This window comes from Letharia columbiana, assembly GCF_014066305.1.
Source record: "Letharia columbiana isolate WasteWater2 chromosome Unknown Sc0000086_s0, whole genome shotgun sequence".
Classification (NCBI taxonomy): domain Eukaryota; kingdom Fungi; phylum Ascomycota; class Lecanoromycetes; order Lecanorales; family Parmeliaceae; genus Letharia; species Letharia columbiana.
This window is the reverse complement of record NW_023501131.1, coordinates 55490-71592: the sequence shown is the minus strand read 5'-3', so window position 1 is coordinate 71592 and position 16103 is coordinate 55490. Positions and strand designations below refer to the sequence as shown.

Below are 16103 nucleotides of genomic sequence, written 5' to 3'. Positions count from 1 at the left end.
ATAAGAACATAGTCTTTCTCTATTTTTTATAGGCAATTATTACGAATTAATTCTCTATACTCGATATACCTTTCTAATTAAATCTTAGCGCGTCTCTCTTTATATATATATATCTATATATAGATTAAAAACGTATAGTAAGCGATTAAAGTTCGATTTAACTTAGAGCTAGAATTAAAATTTAATTTAACTTAGAAAAATTCAACTTTATTTAACTTAGAAAAATGAAAAATTTAACTTTATAAATTTAATTTATAGATCTTTACTTATAATAATTATAATAAAATACGTCTTCGCGCTAAGAGTAGTTCTAATAAAATACGATCGTATTTTATTATTCTCTATTAGATAGAGATAATAAAAGTAAGAAAAGTAAGAGTTTTTATTCTAAATTAATTAGATAAGATAAGATTTTCTTTATAAATATATAATATCTATATAATAATCTATAATTACTCTTTATAGTTTAAATTAAAGCGCGTATAAGTAATAATAGTTTTTATATTTATTTAATCTCTTAAGCGAGCTAGACGCTTAAAAGTATTTAATCTTCATTAAATTCTTTAAAAAGATTAAAGCTAATATTTACGTTATTTTTCTAAATTATTTTAAAAGATTATATCTTTCTAAGAAAATCTATATATAATCTAATTATATAAAAATATTCTCTATCTAATAATAGATTTCTAGACTATAAGAACTCTTTTAGTATTATAAAAGTATGAAGGAAATAATATAATTTCTATATGTACGGCTAATTTTTGGTGATTGCTAAGATCGGCAAGGGGTTTCGCCACCCATGGCGAGGCTATTGATAGATCATCATCCATTTTATTAAAGTAGGTTACCTTGAATCGAGACTTCATATCAAACGTCTACTTTCGTATTTCACGTACATAAATGGTTGACACAGGAAAATGGATCGCTACAGTCGTCATCGGTCTGGCAGGGCGCTCCTTGGCAGTGACCTTCCCAGCTGCAAGACCCAGATCTTCCAGTACTGTCGCCTCCTGTGGTACCGCCGCTGGCAAGGACAGGCTGTGTGCGACTGTAATCAGCATCATTATCACACGTCCCGGTACTGCTCATTAGCGGCGTTGTATCAACGACATATCCGTTGTTGGGATTGATGATGACCGCCGCAGTCGGGTCTGTGACTGTGATTCCACCAGCGCATTTTTGGAGTTGCTTCAAATCGCTGTAGCTGGGCGCTCCCATCCAGAGGTCAAAGTGCGGCTGGGACTGTGAAGTGCAATCGCCGCAGGAATCTTGGACCGAGAAATATTTTTGCAGTCCCTGTTGCTGTGTGAGCTGAGACGGACTGATTTGGAGGTAGCTATGAAGGGTAGGGTCGTCTTGGAAAACAGATTGTGCAGGATTGAGGATGGAATGGTGGGCCGGCACCTACAACTACGTATATCAAGGTGCCGATGGGATACGCATCAAGTGAGTGCTCGCTACCTTGAGCCCCTGTGTAGAGTGTGTTACTGCTTGACGCGAAGCCTAACGTCTGGGTTAGCACCTCACAAGCTCAGCGTGGTCGCACGGAGAAAATACCATATCCCGTGATTTCTGATTTTATAGGTTTTTCGGTAAGGCCTAAGGACGCGAAACATGCCAGTGCTATAACTCGAAAAATGTTGCGTGAAGAAAGCATGGTGAGTGGATGTGTCGGTCTCAGAATTGAATTTTTCCACTGCTGTTTCATTGTGGGATAATTTTGTACCACAGGCTCCTTGATCTTCAACTTTTGTTCGCAGCTCGAGGGGGTAAGCCGACGGCTTTATAATTGCGAAAGGTGCATCTCCTTAGCCCCTAGATTTGGTGTTTCATGTGAGGTGCGATACTACATTATGAAAGTACTGTACAAGGTCCTCAGGTGTGGATCGTATTCTCACATTCATGTCTAAAGATGAAACAGCGGATTTAGGTACTCGTCTCTGACTAAACGACCTTGGACAAGAAGGAAAAGCCGGAAGTCGAAGCAGTTTTCTGTGTGATCTCATGACAAGCTGTCGAGACAGCCCGGATAGTTTCGACTCTCACTACTTGCACTGCTTCTGAAATCTTGCGAGGGTCTCATCATCTTGTTGCCTTGTAAAGAATTGATATCACCCCGAATTTGCGACATAGGTATCGGATCAGTCGTTTCATGTGGCAAGCGTAGCGGCATCTGACCACGTCTGAAATACTTACCCAGGCCCTCTTGCGGCGCATGAAATGACCTAAAAGCCGCGCCAGTCGGCTTCTTGGCAGGGGCCGTAGCCAATCAAAAAACTTCCAATGATGATTTGGGATGCACTATTTTTGTAATAGCAGTGTCAGGCCGAGATGATATTAGCGCAGAGCATCTCTCCGTTCAAAAGTCCCATATTTTTTGAGATTAAGATCTCCAGTGTAATGGCCGCAAGGCTGCTCCTATCCCTCGCCACACTACCCCAATTCCTACTGTTTCCCTCCTGAACACGGCACAGGTTGTATGCGCCACACTGCTAAGCTGCCCCGAATGGACATAGGGTTAATGTTGAAACAGGGGCGGAGTATTATCTCGATTCTTGACCATGCCGGTGTCGATAACCAGATATCCGCGGAATGAACGCTTACGTAAGAGCCAACGGCCAGGAATATTGACAATCACGATCATCAAGTCATTGCTGACGCACTCAGTCTATTCGAGATGCCTAATGAGGCTTTTGTTTTGAGGTCTTCTGTTTTAGAAAATCGAGAGACAGAGACAAGAAAAATTTACCACCATCCTTCATCTCAAAGTGGATTCATGCGAGACTACTTGCCATGGCCACCGGGGTCACGCTTTTCGTGTCGCACTGAGGATTTGTGGGCGCTGCTTTGGCCCCAGGAAGCTCTTGACACCCAGGTATGTCAATACATCTGAGGTATTTTGTGGTGTGTTCTTTTCAAACGCTTTGGAATTCTCATTTGCCAACAACACTAAGTATCTTAGATGAGAGTCCAGCACAACGTTGGTCTTCTCCAATTGAGTGGAAAGCCCGTTGCCCCCATTGATATCCGCTTCAGTCGGTTTCTGAACGTTAATCTTTGACTTGATGGCAGCGAGACCTTGCTTCTGAAACGCCGCAATGCTCTACGCCATGCCGTTACACCTTTTTTCAACTCGTTATCGCTTCCAAAGCCTCTGTTGACCCGCCCCATCCCCGCAGCTTCAACGGCATCCACACTGCGTACTGACATCATATACTCAAGCGCTCTGATTCACCAATAAGACTAACCAAAAATTTCAGGGTTAGAGTGCCGGGAAGTTCACCAAATCCAATTTCAAGTTGGGATAGCTTGGAGTAGGGATCAGTATAGCCGATATCGCATTAAAGAACGACTTCATTGCCGGCACCGGTAATACAGCCATTAACCTCTGCGATGAAGATAATAGGCAAGCGCTAGAAATGAGGTTCTATCCCGAAAAGCTAGATACCAGTGAGGATACTACTGGCGGGAGAGAGTTCCGAAGAAGCGGCGGAGAGGCCATGGATATCAATGTGGTCGATGAAAAAGTCCAGCCTTGCTGAGATACTAATCTTGACGTCGCTAGTGTTTACGGTCTCAGCGACGATTCTAATAAAGGTGAAGAAGTCGGCTGCGAGCCTGTAACTATACAAGTTTAAGGGTGGGTTGTTGATAATTACGCGGATAAAACTGCCCTTTATGATTGTTATCGATAACTGAACACTCGTTACTACTAGTACTTATTCGATCTAGTAATTAATATATAAAGGCTTTTCCTATATATAGATATTCTTCTTTCTTAGATATTATTAAAACTATTATATTTAATAATAGATTTAATTATAGTAGTAACTATATATTTAAATATTACTAATACTAATTAATATACTTTAATAATAGTATATAGATTAACTAGAATATACTTTAAAGAAAGTTTATTTCGATATTATCGTAGTACTTTATACGATTCTATATTACTTAATCGATTTCGCTTATTATAACGATTCGATTAAATAGAACTATAATTTCTACTATATATTCTTTACTTCTTCTTCTTCTTATTCTATTAGACTAAAGCGATATCTAGAGAATAATTTAGAGAAATCGACTTAATATTATTAAATTTCACTAGATTTACTATCTTAATATATTAAAATAACTATTTATTTTTTATCTATAATTACGAATAAGCTAGAGAAACTATAAGAAGTTAAGCTATTAGATATTAAAGAGAAGCTCGAGAAATTCGTTCGTTAGAGAGTATAATAATATATAATATATAAATTTAGAATACTCTCTAACGTCTTTATTAACGACTTTACTCTATACGTTAGAGAGAACTTCGAGATTCTTAGTAAGAACGTTATTATTAGCTTACGAGATTATCTACGAGTTAATAAAGTCTATATTAAGAAAGAGAGAGAACTCTCGATAGCTAAAGAATTAGCGAACGTAATTAAGAAAGAGATTCTATAGCTACTAGACGACGAAGATTATCTCTTATTAAAATTATCTTATTACTATTCTTAGTAATAGCTAGTTTAGCTATAGTAGCTCTATTAATTAATTATCGAGAATATTACTTTAGTTTATCCTCTCTCTACTTTAATTATCGAGAATATTACTTTAGTTTATTCTCTCTTTACTTTAATTATCGAGAATATTACTTTAATTTACTCTTCTCTTACTTTAAGCGACGATTCTTTATATTAGCCTTAATAATAGTTTAAGAATAAGTAAGTTATTTAAGATAGTAGCTCTATTAATACGAGCTAACTCTCTATAGTTTCATATCCGCGTACTATATTAACTCTCAGAGAGCCTACTTTCTCGCTTAGCAATCTCGATTTATCTTTCGCCTTCTAGTATACTTAGTTTCTCGCTTCACTTTTCGTCTCTTAGTATACTTATTTTCTCGCCTCTTAGCTCGTCTCTTCGCTTAACTATATTCGTAATATAAAGAAGCGAAAGACTATAGACTAAGAATAGATATATAAAGTATATAAACGATATATTCTTAATATAGCTATTTAGAAATTTGACTATAAAAGAGAATATAACCTTTCTAATAAAAGATTATCGAGATCTTATAAATCTAAGAAGATAAGAATTTAGTCGATGCGATAATAAAGAATAAGAAATATAATATATTATAAAGACTAGTAAATACGAATTAATTAAATCTAGATTTAAAAGAATAAGTAAAAAGATAAGATATCGATTAATTATATTTCTTTTATCGCTACGAGAAATACGTCTAGTATAATCGAATCTACGTTTATTATAATAAAGAGAGTAATTATAATTATAAAGATTACGAAGAAGAAATATTTAATAGTATATAAATAGTCTTATCTTTTTCGATTTTTGCTAGTATCGATAACTTAATACTCGTTATTACTAGTACTTATTCGACCTAGTTATTAATATATAAAGGCCTTTTCTATATATAGAATTCTTCTTTCTTAGATATTATTAAGAATATTATATTTAATAATAAGTCTTATTATAGTAGTAACTATATACTTAGATATTATTAATAATTATTATTAGAATATCGTAGCCCGAGAGATTACTACGTACTTTATAGAGCGTTTAAATAAATAAGATACTTCGTTAAAACTTAAAAGTATTAGAAAATAGATATATATCTAGTTATAGATAAGATCATTTAACGATTAATAAGTCGAGTTGAACATTAGCGAAGAACCCTGGAGCTGAAGTTTGTGTAGATTTGCCTGTCAGCGGCTGCTGGGTGTAATTGTTCTCTCTATTCAGTGCGGTGCAACTGATCAAAGAAGCAGTGTAAGAGGTTAACGCACTTGGACAAAAGATTCGCGCCGTCGTACCAACCCACATCGGGCAAAGAGTGGAAGACGCTCGTGATACGAGGGATAGTCTACCCCCATTCTCAACGAGAGCCAAAAGCAACCAAGCTAGCACCCCACTGTTTGACAGGCCGTTGGGATTATGGGAAGATCTAAGAACAACACAATGGTCATCGAGACGATGACTATAGCAAGCTCGAAGCCTGGTGCCCCCCCCCTCCTCTCCCCCCCCCTCCCCCCTCTTTTAAAAAATTTTTTTTTTTTTTTTTTTTTTAAAATTTTTTTTAAAATTTTTTTTTTTTTTTTTTTAATGTTATTTTTTTTTTTTTTTTTTTTTTTCTCTTCCTTTTTTTTTTGGTGGTTTTTTTTTTTTTTTTTTTTTTTCTCTTTTTTCTTTTTTTTTTTTAATTAAAAAAAAAAAAAAAACACTTTTTTTTTTTTTTTTTTTTTTTTTTTTTTTTATAAAAAAAAAAGGGGAAAAAAGGAAGAGAAAGGGAAAGGGGGAAAAGAAAGGGAAAAATTTTTTTTAAATTTAAAGAAATTTTTTTTTTTTTTAATAAAAGGGGGGTTTTTTTTTTTTTGGGGGGGGGGGGGGGGGGGAAGAGAGGGGGGGGGAAAGGAACTCTTTTCCGGAGCCCTTTTTGGATGAAATCGAAGTTTTAATAGATAGGTTTAGTAATGTAATTTAAAAGAATAATTTAAAACGAAAAGGATAATAATTTAATAGGCTAATTATATAGAGTAGTTATTAGCCTCGTCGATTACTTATAAATTAAATTACTATTTTATATTATAAAATAGTAATTTAATTATAAAGTTACTCTATACGACGTTAGCGTAATTATTTATTTAGATATATAAAATTAAAATTACGAAGATAGTTAATAGTAGTAATAATATAATAGCTTTACTCTTTATAATCTTATATTAATTTACTTAATTAGTTACTTAATTAATTACTTAATCTAATATTCTATAAAAGAAGAAATAATATATTATAGAGAGAATTACGAAGATAGTAATAGTAGTAATAATATAATAGACTTACTCTCTATAATCTTATATTAGCTTAATCTTTAATAAGAGAAGAAATTACTATAGTAGGTAAATACGGAGAATATTACGGAGATAGTTAGTAGTAGTAGTAATATAATAGATTTACTCTTTATAATCTTATATTAATTTACTTAATTAGCTACTTAGTTAGTTACTTAATTAATTACTTAATAAAAGAAGAAGTAATATAGTATAAAGAATTTTACGAAGATAATTAATAGTAGTAGTAATATAATAAATCTACTCTTTATAGTCTTATATTAATCTATTTAATTATTTACTTAGTTAGCTACTTAGCTAGAGTACTTAATTAAGTAAGAGAAGAAAATATTATAGTAGATAAATAAGAAGAATATTACGAAGAGACTAAGCGATAATAAAGCTACTATTATTAAGAATACGACTTAGCTCTTTAAAATCTTACGATATATACTTTCTACGATCTTATATTAAATCTTTATTTAATAGATAAAGAATAATACTATAATTTAGTTTATTAATTATATAAAAATATGCTATACTTAATATAGACTATCTTAATACGAAGATTATTCTAACGCGTAAGTATAGCGTATTCTTATACGATTAATAAATTAAATTATAATATTATTCTTCGTTTATTAAGTAATAATTTAACGTAAAATCGTAAAGAGTATATATCGTGAAATTTTAGAGAGTTAAGTCGTATTCTTAATAATAGTAACTTTATTATCGCTTAGTCTCTTCGTAATATTCTTCGCATTTATCTACTATAATAATCTCTTCTCTTATTTAATTAAGTATTTTAGCTAAGTAATTAACTAAGTAAATAACTAAGTAAATTAATATAAGACTATAGAGAGTAAATTTATTATATTACTACTACTATTAATCTAAATAATATTATATTATAATATATCTATAAATCTAAAAAGTTTCTATAAAATTTGAAATTACTAATCGCGCGTATATCGCGGAAATTATAAAATTCGTCGAATTAGTAAATCTAATTAGAATCTATCTAAATTCCGTCGATTTAGTAACTATCTTAATCTTTTTTATTAATTCTATTAGTTTAATAGTAATACGTATAAAAAAAGAAAAGTTCTAATAATTAATATTATAACGATAAGATTCTACGATAACGAATATTAACGTTAACTTAAATTTAGCTATAGAATTAAATAATTTAATAAAATTAATCGCGTAGATAATACTCTAATATAGCGTATAATAATACGTATATTAATAATAATATATATTAATATCATATATATATAGAATAGTACTTAGAGTATATTAGAGTATATTATATAAAAATTTTAAAGTTATTAAATTAATAGAACTGGCGAAAAGAGTTTAGATATAGATAAAGTCTATTAAATAAACTAAATCGTACTAATCGTACGAACTCGACGGAAATCGTACGAAAATTAATTTTTTAGATTTATAGATATATATTACTATAATAAGTATATAAGAGAAGAATCTATTACGTCGATTATAGCTAATTAAATCTCTATAGATAGAGATTATCTATTAAACGATATATATTTAAACGAATTAAAATCGTTCGATATCTTACTTTTATAGTTATTTTAATATTTGAAAGTTTTTATTTTAATAGAAGATTTCGTGAAATATATACTACTAATTAGCTCGATATCTTTATTTCTCTTTAACGTTCGAAAAATTATATATATATACTTCTTACTATAAGAATATAATATTTTCTCTATTTTTTATAAGTAATTATTATAAGATATTTACGGGTATATAGATTAATTAATATCTTTTATATTATACGTATATATAAGTTAAATTATAATAACTTCTTAATATTAATTTACTTATATTTTATTAAGAAGATATATCTATAACGTAGTATAGTAGCGATTATAGTCTAATAGTCTAGTAATATAATTATAAAGATCGTCGTAATAAGAGTCTTATTATTAAAGAAGTTTATAAGATATATATATAATAAAAGAAGAAGAATAAGTGAAATTTAAAGAGATTTATAACTCTTTAATAAAGATTTTATCGAGATTCGTAATATTATCTAATCGGGTTAGCGGTAGAAGAGTAGAGCTATTCCCGCTTTAAATTATTCTTTTAAAATTCGTTGCTAAATCTTATTAAAATTTCAGATATATAGTATATAGAACGGACGGATTAATTCTCTAAAATCTCTTCGAGGCCAGATCCTAAATATAGTATAAAATTAGATGGCTGAAAAATATAATAACTAAGATACGCGGAGGTTAAAAATATAGTAGCTGGGATACGCGAAAGCTATATTTCAATACTCCTCTATAGTTACGCTTTTAGTTTACTTAATAAGAAATAAAGCTATATATAACTCTTAATAATAAACTATTTTAGTCTTAATAATAGACTATTTTAGTTATAATAATAATAGGCCGTTCTAGCTATAATAATAATAAGCTTTAATAATAGATTTAATCTTAATAATAGACTATTTTAACTACCTTAATAATAATAGACCTTAATAAATAATAGACTATTTTAGTCTTAATAATAATAGACTATTTTAGTCGTAATAATAATAAGTTATTTTAGTCGTAATAATAATAGACTATTTTAGCCGTAATAATAATAGACTATTTCAGCCGTTTATAGGCTATTTCAGTCTTTTAATAAAAATAGACTATTTTAGTCTTTTAATAATAGGCTATTTTAGTCGTTTAATAAGAGACTATTTCAGCCTTTTAATAAGAGGCTATTCTAGCCTTTTAATAAGAGGCTATTTTAGTCTTTTAATAAGAGGCTATTCTAGTCTTTTATAGACCATTCTAGCCTTTTAATAAGAGGCTATTTTAGTCTTTTAATAAGAGATCATTTTAGTCTTTTAATAACGATAGATTATTCTAGTTATATCACATATTATTCTAGTATAATATATCTTTCTAATATAATATTTAATATCTATTTTAGATAATACGTCTTTTTAATATAATACTTCTTTCTAAGATAATATAATATATCTTTAAAGTATAATATTCTTTTTAGATAATAAGAGTAATACTTTATTTTAAAGTAATATAACTATTTTATATAGAACTTAAATACTATATTAGTATATATCTCTATTATCTATAATCCTTCGCGATATTTCTCTTTATTACTATCTTATTATTTAATAACGAGAGTTCTTTATAATAATAAGAGTTCTTTATAACGATATGGATTCTTTATAATAACGAGAATTCTTTATAACGATAAGGGTTTTTTATAACGAGGATTCTTTATAACGAGGGTTATAACTTTATATCTAAATTAATCTTATAGAAAGCTAGCATTATAGCGACTTAGTCTATATATTCTATAGATTAAACTTATAGTAATAGCGAGATATAGTAATAGAATAAGATATAATAGTAGAATAAGATATAATAGTAGTATGATAGTAGAATAATATAATAATAGCGAGATATATATACTAGTCGAAAAGATATAATATATTTTATAGAATATTTTATATTAAGTAATATTATATCGTATCCGAATATAATATAAATAGAGTCGAATATTATTTCATTTTTCTAATATGGGTTCGAGATCTTAGCGGGATATTTTACGATATAATATATCTGTAGTATTATATTATGAAATAATATATATATAAGATATCTCGATTGAGATTTCTATATTTATAGAATAATCCGATTAAGATATATAGAATATATTTATTCTTCTTTATTAAGAGAGAGGGAATATAAAGAGTAATCTAATATAGCTATTTATCTTCTTATTAATAGTAATAATTAGAATAATAATTAGAACTATAAGCGTCTCTATTCTTCTTCTTAAAATTATAATATAAAAGAATATTCTAAATTTTAAATCTTTAAATATTATAAGAATAAAATTCTATAATTATCTCTATTTATATATTTATCTTAACGCGTTAAATAAGCTTAATAAACTTTATATTTATTCTTCTCTTAAACTCTTCGTTACTCTTCTATTCTACTCTATCGCGATTCTTTTAAATATTTTAAATCTATCTTTATCTAATTAAACTTATTAACTATTTATAAATAAATTCGCTTTTTAAATTATTTTAAATCTCTTCGTTAAGACTAAATCTATTATTATTAATTCTCTCTAATTATAAATCTATTAATTACTTCTCTATATATTATAAAGTATTAGCGATATATCTTAATAAACTTATAAATATTAAACTTATTAAAGTACTTTTCGTAAGTTTATTATCTTCGTTAATATAATTATTATAATTATTAATTAAGTTTTTATATAAAGTACTTATTAGCTCTTTTAATCTAATCTAATATATTAAAATCTTCTTTAAGATTAAGTTTAGTCTATTTAAGCTTATTTTCTTAATATTTTATATAAAGAATTATTATTAAAGTATAAAATATCGCTAATAAATAATACTTTTAAGTATTATAATATCTTTTAGTTATTAAGAAATATCGCTTATATATAATAGCCTCCGCGAGAGAATAAAGAATATTATAAGTTATTCGAGTAATTATAGCGTATTTAAACTTTAATTTCTTTTATTACTTTAAAATTAAAAGATTCGCTAGATTATTAAAAGAAGCTTTATAAAGATTAGAGATAAGATTATAATTAGAATAATAATTAGAAGACTTATTATTTCGTCTATATTACTAAAGCTAATTATATTTATTCTTATTATCTAAATTCTTAATCTTAAATTTTATTATTTAATTAAGCGTATTTTTATTTAATTAATTTATTCGCTTAGCTCTTTATAATTAACTACTTATATTAATATTTTAATAATTTTAAAATATTCTTTTAAGCGCTTTTTAGTAGATCTTTATCTATAACTTCTTTCTAATATTAATCTTTTAATTTAATTTCTTTAATTTTATATTATTATAATTTAAATATAAAAGCGTAACTTATTTATATAGATAGCTTAAATCTAATTAAGTTCGATTATAATAGATAGTTAATTTCTCGTAAACCGCCTTAAAAGCTTTAAGAAGTTCTTTTTTCTAAGAAACTCTCTTTCTTCTTAATTTTCTAAGCTTTTTATCTATATAATTAAATAGATAATTATAAATATTAAAGACGTAGTAAATTATAATCTTCTTTTCTCTATTTATTAATTTTATAAATTTATAAAAAAATCTAATAAGCTAAATTAAATATTAAATCTATTAGAAATTAATCGAAAATTATTTAGACGCCTAGATTATAATTTTTATTTATAATTATTTTTTATTACTTAATCTTAAATAGATAGTTAATCTATTTTTTAAAAAGTATATAATATTAATATAAAGAAGTAGAGCGCGAATTAATATCTAATAAATTAAATTTTAATAAGTTTTAATATTCTAAAAGAGTTTAAGAGAGCGTCTCTAATAATATTACTTTTTTTTAGAAGATTAATATTTATCTAATATTAAAATATTTTTATCTTAAAGTCGTTTAGCTTATAATATAAAAAAGATCTTTTTACGCTAGCCGCTAGTATTAATATATATAACAATTTTTTAAATCTTTAATATAATTAATAATATAATAATTAGAATAATAATAAGAAATATTATATTTTTATTAGAGTTATCGATAGATTAATTATATTTATTTAAACTTAATTCTTATCTTCTTTATTATTTTAGCTTCTTTAAAATTTCTTATTTATTAAAATAACTCTAATATTATCTAGAAGTTCTTTTAAGATTAATTAAATAATATACGCTATATAAAGAATATATTATAAATAATTTAAAAACTTAAATTCTTTAATATTAAGCGAGTTTTTTATTATAAAAATAGAAAGATAAATAATTAAATCTTCGAAGAGTATATTATTATTACTAGCGTTATTAATTATAAATTTAAATATATAATTCTAAATCTTATATTCTATAAGAATTAAATTAATAATACTTATAAGTTTCTAATTAATATATTTATCTTCGATATACTCGAAATCTATAAAAATCTTATATTATTACTAATTAATATTAATAAAAAAATTAGAATTATTATAAATAATTAATAATTATAAGATAATTAATAATTTAGAATTAGAGAGACTTTAATATTATCGACTAATAAATTCTTTAATAATCTTATCTCTAGCTCTATAGCTTTTCTTATTAATTAATTCTTTATAATAAATATTAATTTTAATTATATATTAAAGTCGAGATAGCGTAAAAGTTATAATATTTTAGAATTATTAATAATTATAAATAAAATATCGATATTTATAATTTAGCGATAAAATTATTTCAAAAAGTCTTCGCGTATAAGCTTTCGACTTTCTAGTATTATAAGAGAATCTTAATATTATCTTTTCTAGAGTAAATAGTAAATTAGATATTCTATTTATTATTTTATTTATTAATAATTTATATTATCTAGTTTAGAAATATATCTAATTTTTATAATTATCAATTAGATTCGTTTATTATAAATTACTTAAATTAGATTTCTTAATATATCTCTTAGACTTAATATATACTATTATATCGCTTATTTTATAATCTATAAATAAATAAATTAGAATCTTATTATAGTAATAATAAATAATATATAGCTTCTCGAAATCGATAAGCGTATATTCGTTAAATTATATTTATTTCTAGAATTTTCTAATTTCTAAGTCTTAATAAATAGGTTAATAATCGCTATTAAGTTTAAACTAATTCTATATAATCTATACTATCTTTATTTATTACTATATTTATTATTTCTTTATTATTAATATTAAAAAGAAAGTAAGATTTATTACTATCTTTATATTAAAATATACTCGTTAATATCTTATATTAAGTATCGTCGATTAAGAAAGTCGAGTTTACGCTAAATAAAGATCTAGTTAATATCTTAAGATTAAGATATTTAAAGAGAAATTAAAAGAGATATATAAACGAATAAAATATTAGAAATAAAATAAGATTAATATTTAATATATAAATTCTATCTTCTTACTATAATAGAAACTTATATCGCTTTAATAACTTATATTACTTTAATAATATATTATTATATTATTTTTAATATTTTAAATTAGAGATTAATTCTTTCTAATTAGCGTTATAATTAGTAATTATATATTTAAGAGTATATAATAACGCTAATATAGAATTAATATTTAATTTAATTAATTTAAAACTCTAATTAGTCTAGCTATTAACGCTTTTCTACTTAATATAATATATATTTAATTCGCTTTAATACTACTTATTTATCGCTATATTATTCTAAATATTAGAATTAAAAATTATATTTTTTTAATTAATATTCTAATTATTAGCTATATTAATAAGAGTATATATTAATATCTTAAAACTATTAAATAAATTTTATTAGATATTAATATAGAATTAAAATCTAATTTAAACGCTTTAATAATTTAATTAGCTAAACTAGTTATTATCTAAATCTTCTATATATAAAAATTAAATCTTTTACTACGCTAAGATTATTTTTAAATTTTAAAATCTTTCTTATTAATATAACTCTCTTCTATTTGAAGTAATATTATAATATCTTTTACTTAAGCGTTAAAATATTAAAGTATTATATTCTTCGCTTTTAATTAAGCGACTTTATTTTTAAGTCGATATCTTTAATCTTATAAAAATAATAACTAGTTCGTTATAGACGAAGGCGAAAAAGAAATAATATCTTCTTCTATCTTTAGAGTAGAAAAAGAGAAAAAAGTAAATAAATTAATTATAAGCTATACGCGACTCGATATCTAAGAATAATAAATTAATAAAGTTATAATATTAGAATAAAGAGCTCTTCTTATAATTAATAAATATAAGATTAAATAGAAATTAATTAAATTAATAAGATTATCTTTAATAGATATATCGCGTATATAAAGAATATCGAAATATATGAAAATATATATAAAATATAAGAGAGGGCGTATATATATAGCTATAGATATTTAAAGTATATTTAAAATATAGAAAGAAGCGCTTATATATAGCTCTACGATATATATTAATAAAAAAGAAATTAACTTTTTTTTTCTAATTAGCTTTCTAATTAATATTTAAACTTAATTTATCTTTAAATAATATTTTATTCTAATAAGATTTTAGTTATATAATATTAATTAATTCGATAATAAATATTTAATATTATTCTTTTCTAATTTATTCTCTTCTTTTTTAAAAATTCTTTTTATTATTATAATAATTATATTATAATACGCTTATTTATTACGATATTATTTATATCTAAAGAAAATAAAATTATTTTCTCTATATTCTATAATTAAATTAAATTAATAATATTATTTTTATAAAGTAAGTATATATCTAATAGCGCTATATCTCTTAATATAATAATTAATTATAATATTAAATATAATTTATTAATATATAATATTATTATCTATTAAAGTTATTAACTCGATAATCGCGAAAGTTTAGAAAATTCTTAATAATTTATTAATTATTAATTTAGATTTATTTAAATTATCGAAGTAAAGTAAAGATAAGACTTCGCGAAGATAAAAATTAAAAGATTATATGCGAAGTTTAAAAAGTATAACTATAAATAAGAAAAGTGCGTAATTATATTAATTATATATATCTAAATTAAATAGTAAATTAATTATATATATTAATTATATTATTACTAATTAGACTTTAAAGTTTATATATTAAAGAAAATCCGCGAATTATAGAAGTTAATAAACTTAATTATTTCTTAAATTATATTTGCTTAAGTAATAAAGAAGATCTTAATTTATATAATTTTAAATTTAATTAATTCGCTTCGAATTTAATTCTTTATATTAAGCGTACTTTAAGAAACTATAAAGATAAAATTAGCGAGCGATTTTAATAATATAACTTACTCTTTAATAATTATAAATAAAGAAAATTACTAACTAATATCTAGCGGCTTAATTATATATATTTTATATAAAAAGAATTACTTTATAATTAAAAGATATATAGCTTCTTAGATAATTATAATAAGATATAAACTTATAAATAATAATATAGTATTATTAAAGTCTAGACGTAGTTTTTATAAAAAGAAAATATATAATAAATAAAAGAAAAACTATTCTAAGTTAAGAATAAGATATTCTAATTATTATTCTACTTATTACGCTTAATTAATAATATTTAACTATTATACTTAATCTAATAACTTTATATATTTTATATTTATAGAATAAAACTTCTTAAATCGATTTAAATATAGATATATACTTATAAAAATATTACTACTCTAATAAAAGAG

At 24.9% G+C, this 16103-nt stretch overlaps 1 protein-coding gene across 1 annotated transcript; it reads right to left on the bottom strand.

Annotated features, from left to right (window-relative positions):
• Positions 1-888: 888 nt before the first annotated feature.
• On the bottom strand, positions 889-1657 carry HO173_012627 (uncharacterized protein; the record flags this gene model as incomplete). The annotated part of the gene is made up of 3 exons (XM_037314462.1): positions 889-1296; positions 1409-1503; positions 1558-1657. 3 exons carry the CDS (start codon positions 1655-1657, stop codon positions 889-891), a joined length of 603 nt encoding a protein of 200 aa, XP_037158664.1.
• Positions 1658-16103: the final 14446 nt, after the last annotated feature.